At 42.5% G+C, this 13,067-nt stretch overlaps 1 protein-coding gene across 5 annotated transcripts in view; it reads left to right on the plus strand.

Moving 5' to 3' along the window:
- The first annotated feature begins 215 nt into the window (after nucleotides 1–215).
- GAS2 (growth arrest specific 2) overlaps nucleotides 216–13,067 on the plus strand; it is a 93,287-nt gene continuing 80,435 nt past the window's right edge. Inside the window, exons 1-2 of one of the 5 annotated variants that reach the window (XM_040558381.1) lie at nucleotides 216–345; nucleotides 10,132–10,293. In XM_040558381.1, the coding sequence (XP_040414315.1) occupies nucleotides 10,152–10,293 (142 nt within the window). In that variant the 5' untranslated portion in view covers nucleotides 216–345; nucleotides 10,132–10,151. Of the gene's footprint in view, nucleotides 346–376; nucleotides 533–599; nucleotides 686–867; nucleotides 1,020–1,488; nucleotides 1,610–10,131; nucleotides 10,294–13,067 lie in introns of those variants that run through there. The other 4 variants (XM_040558379.1, XM_040558382.1, XM_040558377.1 and 1 more) reach the window with 4 other exon arrangements.

Raw genomic sequence — 13,067 nt, forward strand, 5'->3', positions numbered from 1 at the left:
TCCCAAGACACAAAGCTGAAATCCTGCTCCTTTAGCCAGAGGGGAAGAAGGAAAAAAAAAATCAAAACGTGACAATCAAAAGAGGTGCTCTTAAGTGCTTAAAAGTTCCAGCAACAACTATCTGACTTAATGAAAAAGAGAGTTTTTACTTAGGTAGGAAGACTTCCTTTCTCTCTCTCTCTCTCTCGTTTTCTTTTCCACAATCAAGAGTCTTGGAAAGGGAGTAATAATAATAAAAGAGAAATGGACCCCGGCAGTGACTTGCTGCCAAGGGCTGTAATACAATATCTCAGCATTTCAAGGGTAAATCAGTGTCAACTGCCTTTGCCGTCCCTCTGAAAAAAAGTAAGTATTTAACTTCCGTTCAGGCTGCGCGGACTGCTGAAATATAGGAAATCGGGTTCTGAGGAGGGAAGGAAAAAAAAAAAAAAAGAAAAAAGAAACCAAAAAGGCGGCTTTCCCCGAGAGAGAAGCCCGGGCGGAGCGGACAGGAGCATGAGGAGCGGCGGGCGGCTGCTGCCGGGCTGCGCAGGTCGGGGCACGGGGAGGGCTCCGGGGGGCTCCGGGGGCTGGGGGGAGCCGTGCCCGCCCCTTGGGGTCTCTGCCCCGGCTCCGGTAGCCCGGGGCGGCTCCGGGCGCTTGGCCCCTGCCTCCGCGGTTAGAGAAAGGGGAGCGCCGCGGGAAGGTGAGCTGCGAGAGGGAAGGACAGCAGCGGCTGCTGCTGTTGCAGCCGCCTTCCCCGCGGCCAGCTGGGGCTTTTGGGGTCTTCCCCTCCCGCTCTCGGGGCTCCCGGGCTTGGCAAGCGGCTCGGGGGCGCGGCGGGGTCCGCCCGAAGCCCCGCGGCCGGGGCTCGCTGCCGTGGCCGCCCCCGGGCACCCCGCGGCGGCCGCGCTTGGTCCTGCCCCCGAGGGGCAGAGCCGGGAGCGGCGCCGATGGCCAAGGCATTAGCTCAGCCGCGCCGCCGAGGGGCCCCGCCGAGGAACGATCGCAGCCCAGCGCCGAGCCGGGCTCCGCGGCGGGTGAGCGGGGGCGCGGGTCGGGTCCCCCCCCGGGCTCTGGGGCCGCAGGGGAGGCGACGGAGGGACGCGTCCGGCACGGTGGCGGAGCTGGGGGGAAGCGCATGGGAAGGGCTGCGGGAGCCGGCTGCGCCTGCCGGTGCCCTCGGGCTCCGGGGTCAGCTCTCAGGGCGACCTCAAAGCCTTGCCGGGAGGATGCTGCGGCAGCGGTGCGCCCCGCTGAGCCCCGGCTCTCCGGGCTGTGCGCCGCGGGGGCACAAGGGCCGGCTCCCGGGGCACCGGGGAGGATGCGCCGCGGGCTCCCCGTGCAGCTCCTGCACGCCTCTGACGTGACTTGGAAATGAAAAACAACCAACCCACTGTCTGTCCTGCGCTGCCGCGTGTTAACTCCCGAACGGTTGCTTCCCCGCGGGGTAGGTGCCGTGCCAGGTGTCGTGGGTTGGTGACGGTTTTGTGGTGTGCGTTGCGATTTAATAGGAAAGGAGCCGGCACTCCAGAATTGATATCGTGGGGTTCGATAGGCCACCTGATCGCCACTGGAGTGCAGTACCCTGGTTGGAACCACAGCCAACCCAAACCTTGAAGGAAGTGAGGTGAGGAAGACTCAGTGCTGTCCCCAAGCTTGCAGCTCTCACTGACTCACTTGGTCGCTTTATTTTTCTTTTTGTCCACGGTCTTATTTCATGTGGCACGCTTACTGCCTGAAGTACCTTTCTGGCTCCGCAGGAAACCTCTCGGTGGAAGCCTCACACTAATTTCAGGACGGAACAGGGAAATGGAACTTCATAACTAAATGCAATGCAGATGAGGGTCAGTTTGTAACACTGTCTGCATAGTGTGCCTGCAGCAAGAGGTGCACTTCCACCCCTTGTGAGATGTGCTTATGCCAGGTGCGTGTGTATGTGCCTGTCTGGAAGTATTTCCTTTTCTAGCTGAGATCTCAGATGGAGATGGAAACTTCTTTTGTACTAATTTTTAATGGCTATTTTGCTTAGATAAGCAGAAAAACATGTGGTAAGAGCCAGGCAAAGAGAAGTCAACTTGAAAGTTTTTGGACTGTGTTAGGAACCAGCTTGGTTTCCAGAAGTTGTAATTTTATGAGCAGGGAGATATTGAACATTCCTCAGGTTTTGTTTTGGTCTGTGTGAGAAAGACTCGTTGCTTTCCTTTTGGAAGAGGAGACGTTATCAAGGCAACAAAATTGTTTCTACCAGGCATAGTCCTGGAAATGTCTAGGCTTTCAATGATTAGCTCAGATTTTTGTGTGGTTAACTTCATTTTGGTCTGGCCTCAGACCAAGGGCCTTACAGGTCTAAAGTATCAGTGCGCTGCTTCTGCCAGGTTCTGCATCCTCCGCTCCGAGCGCCGCGCGCGTTTGTAGCGAGTATATTCATAAAGGAAAGGACAAAGGCTTCTTGTGATTAAAGTTTACTTTATCAGTGTAGATCACATTTTGATGTAAGCCCTTAAAAATTCTAATTGATTAATGAGTTTCAGATGGTGGTTCCCCTCCAGTGCCCCTCCCCCCGAATACGTACACTATGCTCCAAGTCAATCTGGGAAAGCTCCAGAAACCTTGGGCTAAATTGGTTGTGGTATAGTTTATAAGGATAATAAAATAACTAGAAAAATTGAATTTCCTTTTAAAAATACGCTTGCTGCATCTGTGAGCCTATGTTTTATCTTCTTGTTTATGGTACTGAGAAAACCGAGATTACATATACACACATTTAAGATGATGCAGATAAGAACGACCTGTCGTGCCTTACAGAAGGGAAAGCTCTGTACTAGCTTTTGAAGAGGAGCTGTGAGAGGTAGAATCATAACTTTACAAGTGACTGTGTTTGTTTTTACACATGTAGAATGGCAGAAGGAAAGAGATGACTGTTCTGTGCTAAGCTGAAAACTGCAGGTGACAAAAATTGCCTGTCTCACATTGACCAGTGAGTGATGGGGCTCTGCTTGTATTCCTATGGCTTCTTTTAGTCCATTTGAAGTATTTCAAGTAGGGGAGCTTTCACAACTTGACTTCAAGTTATACCCGTCTAGCAGATCTCACCATTAAGAAGTTTCCTGACACCAAAGACATCAATTACAGAAGTTGTTAGTTACCCTGTGGCTTTCTAAGGAAGGCATTCTCATCTTCCCGCCCACACCCCCAGCTTCTGCATACATGAGTGTGTGTGCACACATATGTATATGGTTGAGGATGTGGAAAAAACAAAAAGCATTCTTTAGTTTGTGGATTTATATTATTCTTTCCACATCTGAAAAACATGTCAACACCAAGGTAGCAAGACAAAAATCAGTGAGTGTGCTTATGCTTAGGCATGCTGTGTGTGCAAGTGGCACTTGCTGCTGCGACAGGGGTGATTGCAAGTACAAATCCCACTTTGTGGGTAGCATCACTTCTGCTCGTAGAAAAGTGTGTTTTGTTACTGCAACTTTATTTATGAACATGGGATCTTTTATTTAAGCTTCTTTTTGCACCCAGCTTACAGTAAGTGAATGCTTTACACAGTCCACTTAAACTCTAGTACAGTTTCAAAAGTTCTGTTCTTTTCCATCTGCTTGAGGTGATTAGGACTAGCAGGGAGATCCAGCAGAGACCCTTGCCAGATACTCATGAGCTCTGTGCTGGCTTTTGATCCTCTGTCTCCTCTCTTTCCAGGATGGCTGCTTTCCAATAGCATTACCTTCTCCCTAAGACAGCAGGAGATTGTCTGCAGTTATAGCCGATACCCCTCCATCAAAGCCAATGCGCAGTCTAGTATTGCTGCTCTCATCTAAGCTGCTGTCTGCTATCTCTACCACTGACAGTGAAGCTATTGCACAGTTGTGTGTGTGCATGGTATCTTCTCTTCTACGACTAGATAGCTAACATGCTTTCTCCTACCATAGTGGGGGAAACATCATTTCACAAGCTTAAAGCCTCAGTATTTACTTCTGTGAAAGGTTGAGGAAATTGCCTTGGACACTGGGTTCCAAGACTGAGTTATGCCATCTTCTGTTCCAGCTCTGTAGAGTGAGTAGGCCACTGAACTGGCATGTGCACAGATTTTCAGTCCTGGGTAACTCTGCTCTGGCTGCCAGCTGAAAGGAGCCAGTCCATTGCCCTGCCTGCTAGGCAGGAGGGCCTAAACACATCTCTGTTGTACTGTCAGGCAACGGGTCTGTGATGCAACTTAGATCAAGCTGGTGTGGTACAAAGGGGACATCATACAGGACCTTTGCATAAGAGATGATCTGATAGATCTCAACACAGTATTTGCTTTATGCTTTTTTCCTTCCTATACAATTTTAACATCTTTTTATTCTTTTCTAACTGAATACAAAGAAAAATGCTTGTTTTGCTAGATATTTCATTTCTATACTAGTTCTTAAAACAAATTGTAAAGAGGAAGTGACTCAGAAAGACTTTATCCCTGACCCGGCAGGACTGTATCATGCAGCAAGTAAAAAGTTAAATCCTCCTTTTGTTTATTGAGACCTAAATGCACGTGCCATAATTAGGAACAAGGCTGAAGCAACAATGAAACTCATCTAACAGAGAGCACTGCAGAGCCAGCAGGTTCTCTGTATAAACCATTATGTATATGTGCTAGGTGGGTAGTTGGGAGTAACAAGTTACTGATTTGCCTGATGAATTCACAGGCTGGGGCACATGTATTTTCTTTATATGTGCATATATATGCATACACCTACACTCGTACACGCTTCTTACAATATAGAGTAAACAATCTTTTCATTCTAATAATGCTCCAATTTGTTGGAAGAGTAGTGTCATGAAAACTTTCTCATAAAGGAAGGTGGTTGGAATCAGGAATGGAATTGAATCCAGGGATATGCAACTGTGGGCGCTTAATTGTTTAATCCAGAAAGTAAGACTGGCCACACAGTTTTTGACTCCTGTGTGTTTTAAATACAGAGTGCATTATTCTCGAATCTTTTTGTTCTACCGGTTAACCCCAACAAAAGCCAGTGGAATTACAGAAGATTACTTGTTTGATTCTCTTTGCTTTCATCTGATGATCACTAACAACAATCAGCAGATAGTATAAGTTACACTGCTGGCAAAACACAAGCAGACAGCTACAATACACAGAAAACTAAATGTACTACTGTAAAGCAAAATAAAAACTTCACTGTTTGGTAGAAGCAAGCAGAGAAAAATATAACCTTTTAGTGTGTTGAATCTGTTACAAGACACTGGGTGTACTGTAAACTATCCTACATTGAATTCTTCAGCTAGACAATAGGTCTGAGAATTTGAGATGTTTTTCTCTTATTGACAGAGGTTGGAAAAAAAAAAAGGAAAAAGAAAGAAAAAGGCTGTGCTGCATAAATGTGACCTGTAACAAAACAGAATGAAAAGTAGTTTAAGACCTTTCCTACTTTGCCTTCAGAATAGGGGGGAAGAAATTGCTTTTTGAGGAACAAAACATTTAGAGGTAAGTTTTAAAGATACTTAGGCATATCTCATGTCAGCTTCAACAGTTCATAGAGAGGTGTAACATATAAAATGAGATATTTGACATGTTTGTGTTGGCTAGTTTTAAAGAGCTCTATATATGGTGATTCGATGTTGCTGTTAGAAAGTAGTGAGATTAAGAAAAACAATATTTTTTTGGCTACTTTGTTCATACCTTGTGTCTGCCAAAAGGAAAGGATGAAATAGTTGTTGGAGCCAAAGCGGATTGCCTCCTCAGCTGTAGCCATGTATCCTTGAATGCTACGGTTTACCTTTGTGGCAAGTTAGGTAATCTCTCTTACCGATATTGCCAATGCTATATTGTCATGACAGTTTTCACTGCCTCACCAAAAAGTAAATATCTTAATACGTCTTAAGGTGGTGAGATGATGGTATAGAATCATAGAATGCTTTGGGTTGCAAGGGACCTAAAAGACCACCTGGTTCCAACCCCCTGCCATGGGCAGGGACACCTCCCACCAGCCCAGGTTGCCCAAAGCCCCATCCAGCCTGGCCTTGAACACCTCCAGGGAGGGGGCAGCCACAGCTTCTCTGGGCAGCCTGTGCCAGTGCCTCACTGCCCTGAGAGTGAAGAATTTTTTCGTAACATCTAAACTAAACCTACCCTCTTTTAGTTTAAAGCCATTCTCCCTTGTCCTATTGCTAAGCTTCCTGATAAAGAGTCTCTCCCCATCTTTCTTGTAGTCCCCCTTTTAGGTACTGGAAGGTTGCTCTAAGGTCTCCCCAGAACGTTTTCTTCTCTAGGCTGAGGTGCAGGTACTTCACTGATGGAGTGTAGGTGCTTCAGTACTGAAATATTGTGGAGGCTTGAGTTAAACTTAGAGGTTCAGTAGCAGTCAGTGTTTGCATAAAGAATATTTAGGAGTTTATAGCTTCTGTCACAATTTGATAGCTGTACCACAGCTATCTCTTGTAGAATTTGTGACAGGAGCTACAGGTGCTACAGGAGTAGTTATGCTCTGTTCCTTGAAGGCTTATTTTTATTTTAAAAATCCAAGGTAGGACTTTCTTGCTCTGATTCTAACAAGGAAGTATTTTACTGAGGTGTAGTGCAGGCTTGCAGAGCAGCAGCAGCAGTGGGGAAGTAGTGGGGAAGAAGAAGAAAATTTCTTCCTCTCAGACACGAAATTAAACTTACAAAGAGATAAAGTTGGATTCTACATGGTTCATCTGCAATTATTCAGGGTTCTTTTCAGCGGAGACTTTTCATCAGTATTGACTTTCTCCTTCTACTGTCCTAACTTTGTCAGCTCTGCAAATTAGCAGAGCTGCAAATCATGCAGTTTTAGTAATTATTGTTAATTCAGGGCTCCTGTTTCAAGCAGACCTAATCCCAGTGTAGAGATGCCCGAATCATTCAGTTTATAGCCCTTTTTGTCTTTCCTCATCTTTCCAACTTGTCCCATTCTGAGAACCTGTGTCTTGTGAAAACCACCTCAAACTCAGACCACTGTTCTTGTGCTGGATCTTAGCTCTTCTTACTAGCCAAGTTATTACCAAACTCAAACATCTATGTATCCTCCAAAGTCAGAGCTCTTTATCCTCCCATTTTCCTTCCTGCACTGAGGCCCAAGTTTCCTGAATGTCATTCAGCTTGGTTGCTGAGTTTTGTAAGACAAGAGACAGGTCAGTATGAAGCATATTTCAAGATAGCTCTGTATTTTAGACCTGAACTCAAATAACATCTCAGATCTGTCATTTCTCTGTTCTGCATTTCCACAGAGAACAATTTGAAGCATAAACAGACTGCAGCGCTTGTTTCACAGACTGACAGGGAAACCCAAATCATCTCCGCGTAGCTGGACCAGGAGACTTCGCTCCCTTTTCTCTGTTCTTTAAACAAACAAACAATAACAACAATTACAAAAAAAAAGGTAGTTTTTCCACTTTTGAGTTAGTCCCACCCCATTGGTGGAAGCCAACTGCAGTGTTGAGGCTGTCTGTCAGGCATATTTTAATGGTGGTTATCAGTTAACTCCACATTTCACATACAAGGTCTTAGGAGTGAAAATGTAGGTGCAGCTTTCCTGAGGTGAAAGGACAGGATTTTGTCTCCCTGGTTTTCCTGTTAGCACAGCCCAGCTCAGGGTGTGTGCCATCCCTTAGGGTCCCATGAAATGTCTGTGGGCCTCCTTGAAACAGCATAGTGTAGGTTGGAAGGGACTTCCAAGGGTCATCAACTCCAACCCTCTCCTCAAAGCCTGTATGAATCTTTAAATTATTTCCAGTGAAGAGGTGCAATGTGTAGTTGTTTCCTTTAGAACAGTGGTACTTCTTATTCCTGGATATATGGTTTTCAATATATTTATCAAAAGAAACAAATTGCAGGACTTTGTTTCCTAAATAGTCAGCTACATAGTTGGTGTTTAACTGGGAAATTGATGAAAACGATGCATTTTTCCCGTGCTTTATTTGTGTATTGTATATGAAACAAACTTTTTTCTTTTTTTTTTTTTTTTTATTATTTTAACTGGTACAATTTCCAAGACAATTAACGAGAATAAACTAGTTTCAATTCTGCTTCTTGCCTCATCAGTGGAGTTGATAGACTCCAGAAATCACACACAAATTATTTTAAAATTACTTTTTTCTGCAAAGAAAGTAACAAGTATTTATCCCTGATTTTTCCCACGTAGTCTTTGAAGACAAGGTGGTGTTAGTTTTCTGTGTTGCTTCTGTTTCCATCTGTCCAAAGAGAAGCAGTGATTTGAAGCATCAGTTGTGTGGTTCCAAGTGACTTCAAACAGCTTTAAATACACTGTCATTATAACTCTGAAGCTGTTCGCATCATTTAGTCAGAAGGAATCCATTTTGTGAGTGACATTCCTGATAACTTTTTGCACAGCCAACAGCCTATTTTTTTTCCCCCCTTGAACAAAATGAACAGGTATAACTTGAATGTAATCAACCAGAAAAACACGAATCCAAGCTGATGTTTGTAACAAGTCAGTTTACAGAACCGAGCTGTGCTTCGTTTACATATTTTAGTCTATCTTAAGATGCTTGGCTTCCAAAGGAATTTTGATACTTAAGGATTTTTCTTGTTAGAAAAATATCAAATATAATGATAATTCAGAAACATGTATTTGTATTAAGGAATAAAACCTTTTTTGCTACCTCTTTCCCACCCCCCTCCCCACCTCCCAACTGAAAACCATCTGATTTCAGTAAGAGGTAGAGTCATAGTGAAAGCTGTGTCCAACTATTTCAAGGACAACTAAAGTTTCAGGGTTTAGGGTGGGAATCGAGGTACTCTCAAGAAGAGCTAAGCAGATGCTTTTGTGAACAAGAAGTTTAGTTACTCAGGGTATGGTTTAAAAAAGGCTGGAGTATTTTAGTGTAAATATTAAAATATCCCAAATAGCTTTTTATGTGTTTGGAAATGCAGGTTACAGCACAGTTTTATGGAAATGCAATTACTTTTTACATTCAGTAAACATTTTCCTTTTGGCAAAGAATTTATTTTAAGTCTTGCTATTCCAAACCACAGTGGAATAGTATAACAAATTGGACTTTTTTTTTTTTAAGTCACTATTACCTCTTACCTGACTTGAAAGGTATGCAACGGCCAGAAAGAAACAGTGTTTGCAATGCTTCATAAGCTGAAGCCAGCTGCCACATATAACCACAGTTAGCATGGGTCACCTGGGACAATAGGCAAAGAACAAATCCTTAGGACTTTTACCCCCTAGCCCATTAATAATCTTTCTCATTTGACCTTCATAAGGCCTTGTTGGTGCAACCGGGTTTTCAGTAGGCGGCTACTGCCTGCCAGGCAAGAAAGCATCCCAGTCATTGCTGCAAGCATTAGGGTTCAGGTCTGATTTTCTTTTCAGAAAAGAAATAACCTTCTTTCTTAGCACATGAATGCCACAGATGGGAGAATTAGTCTTTCAGGAACAGGGATATAGGTCCAATGGGCCTAACGTCCCTGGCCGCTGCAGGAGTCTGAACACTTGACTAATATTTAACACATGACGTATTGTCTTACCTGAAATGAAAGTTTCCAGAAGTTGTCACTGAAGCAGAGGAGTCTTTGTGTAAAAGGTGGAAGTGGGAAATGTGGGTGATCAGTGCTGGCTGTTGTGCTGCTTTCTGAAGAAATAATGTTATTCAGTAAATCCACATGGTATTTTTCCTTTAGTTATTCTAAAGCTGCGGAATACATGGATCCCACCTGGTAACTGCATTTGTTAATTGTTAGTAAGTTTGCTGCAGTAGCGTAACTCAGTTGTTCACATGTTTTGCTTGGGTCTGGTCCAACAATCTTTGAAGCTTTCCATTTGTTTTGAATGGATATTGGATCAGGCACTGTAGTGAGTTGCTAGCTTTGTGTGTTTATTTTCATTTGATTTTAATCATTCCTTGCAGAATATTTGGTTTTGTGATGGCAACATGTGTAGCTTGATGAGTACAAATGAAGTAGACGTTTATCTATGTGATTTAATCAGTGGCAATGTGAGCCATTAACAAAACAAGACTTCAGTTGAAGCGTTTGTCTGACATTTGATTTCTTACATTCATAGTTAACATTGTTGTCTACTACAATTCTAAAAAGAGAACCTGTCAAATTTTATTTGGTGTAATGGAGTGTATTTTTTTTTCTTCTTGATTATCAAACAGGTACAACAAGTGGATAAGCAATGTGCACTGCTCTGAGCCCGAAGGCACGTGGGCCTGGCCTCTCTGATATGCATCAATACAGTCAGTGGCTTGCCAGTAGACATGAGGCCAACTTGTTGCCGATGAAAGAGGATTTGGCCCTGTGGCTCACAAACCTACTGGGTAAGATACAATAGGAGTAATGTAATCACTGGACAGTAAGAGAACTCTATGCACTCTCAGCTGAAAATGCAGATCTTCAGACATCTTTGCATTTCAGAAATAAAGGTGGTTTTGATTAGCTAGCTACCTTCACCTAGTACAATTGTTAGCATGGTCAGAAAAGCTAATAAGTAGTTTGCCTCCACAGTGTTTCGGACGGTAGCATGATTGAACTCTTATTCCCTCCATGTTTGTTCTTCCTCAAATTTCCCTTTCAATTTTCTTTTGCATGTGCTTTCTGCATTAATACTATTAAGCTGGATGGTGCTACTTATTGCCATCAAGTGTGTCTTATAATTTTAGGGGAGACCTCCTACAAACTATGGGTGTAATGGATGTCTTGAATGGAAGAACCTGTTAAATAGTTCTTTGGTGACCAAGCAGTCTAGTGATTGATAATTGCTGCCCAGTGCAATGTGTGCGAAGTCTTCCAGAAGCTTGTGTGTAGAGGGGCCTGACCCCAGGTTATGGCTGGGACCTGGGGAGTTACTGGTTCTGGCTCTACCTCCTGCTGTGTGAAGCAGAAGCATATTGCTCATGAATATACAGGGAATACATCAGGGAAATAGCTGATTTTTGTAATAAATTCCTCATCCTCAAGATGACACTAAGAGAAACACAGCAACGGTTCCCCCTCTTGTTCAAAAAACAGGCGATGCTATTTTAGATGAGGTGTTTACCTGAAAATCTTGCTTATCTTATTTTGGAGGACAATTTGGATGAGCATTTTAAAATTTGGGATTTTTTGTGCAAGTCTCCTCTGGTGAGAATATAGGCAATGTATTGTCTTGGCAGCTGCTGTAGTTGTACCCTTTCAGTGATATCCTACAATAACGAAGTGCCTTTTCTCTGCATGTTCTACATTGCTGCAGTTCATCTTTTCTGAGAGGAAGGGCAATACTGCTATGCTCTGAGAAGTGTAGTAGAAAAATTAGGTGTCAGTAGAATGTACTCAGGACCACAATATTTTGTAGATAGGTGATACCCATTTTAGAGTTGGAATAGTTATGAACTCAAAACTTTAAAACTGGCACCTTAAATTACATCTTATTGTGGTACTTCCATTTAAATTAATGAGTTTCAAATATTAAGTTATCTAGGCAATGCCAGCGCAAAATCGAGAAATCCTGCCTTTTCATTCCAATTACCACATGACAGCGATCCAGAAGACTGCTTTTTGAATCAGAAGAAGCACGTTCCATCAAGGATTTAATGTATTGTTGAAATGTTTTAAACAATGAAGTTTTAGTGAGCCACGTGAAAACAAATAGAAGTTTGTTAGCAGTTCCTAACAGAGCTTTCCCAGTGACAAGTTTAGGAATGAGGTCACTTTTTTTTAGTAGGAAAGTAGCAACCAGCAGGAGGCTCTGAAATGCCAACTGTAATTAACAATCTGATTTTTCATATGGATACTGAACTCTGCACTGTATAACGAAATGGGCTCAGCCTTCTTTTAATTCAGCAGCATACACAGTTCATTTGCTTAATGCATTCCCCCACACCTTCTCACATCCAAGCTTTTTTTTTTCTTAGAGTTTATTTTGAAGAACTAAGTTACAGTGATTTGTTCAAGTGCTTTGAATTCCTATGTAGACATTGTTATTCAAATTAATAATTAAGTTAAAATTCACACTGAAAATAAATTAAGTGTAACTGAATTATATTCATGTAAATATATTCACCCAGAATTCAAATTTGGTTTAATTACTATATAATTGTGGTTAACTTTCATGAGAGGAAGGACAAATGCACATATTGCTGTAGGATAAAATGTTCTGTATATCCATACCCTAGTTTGCTATATGCTTTAACTTGTTGTCTACTTTTAAGTATCTTTATGTCACTTTATTATTTAAATGTCAGCACAATATGACTTCCCAGTTTACACTATAGTAAAAACTAGGATGTACTTAAATTAATTTTTGTCATGTTTGTTCACGTGTTGTTTCATAATATTTTGTTCATTCCTTTGTACTATGGATCAAGAAGGACAAATAATCTTTTCAAATAAATGTAGAATTTTTCAAAAATAGTACAAAGTAATTTAGTAAAGAACAGGGCTGAACCTCTTAGATATAGTTTGATCAACTGACGGCATTTTTGGCATTCTGTGGAGCAGCAAATATGTCCTACGCAGTGTTAGTGGCAGTTAATTTTGCACTAGCAAAGCCTTGTGTGGGTTCAAAATTGCAAACTGGAAAAGATGAAAAGAATATTGACCTTTATAATACGAATTACAGCTTTTGATATTAGATATAAATTAGACATCACAACTAGAATTTGACCTTATATGAGGGACAAATGGGAAGACTGGGATACATGATGAATCTGAAAAATAGCTTTCTAAGAATTTTAACCCTGAGACATCAGACATTTTACTGTAGTTTAGCATGGAGGTTGTTTTCGGGTAGTATCTAGTACATTTGCACACATCTTGCTATTTATTTTTGGATTCACGTCGGAGAAACTCAAAGCTTTTGAGAGAACAGTTTGTCATTACAGCTACATTGCTGAATAGATTTTAGCTGCCTGCATTCCAGGGACTAGAAGAGGGACATCTCAGATGAAATCCATATTTCCGATGGGATTGACTCGTGATGTTTTATGACATAGCCTTTGCAAAATGGGGCGCCTCAGGGTTGCGGCAGGCATGGGATTACATGCTGGATGTTCTATGGATGTTCTGTTTTATAGCCTCACTTCTCTCTGCTGAGCTCTGCTGGCTCAGCTGAGAG

The sequence above is a fragment of the Cygnus olor genome, chromosome 5 (genome assembly GCF_009769625.2).
Source record: "Cygnus olor isolate bCygOlo1 chromosome 5, bCygOlo1.pri.v2, whole genome shotgun sequence".
Classification (NCBI taxonomy): Eukaryota; Metazoa; Chordata; class Aves; order Anseriformes; family Anatidae; genus Cygnus; species Cygnus olor.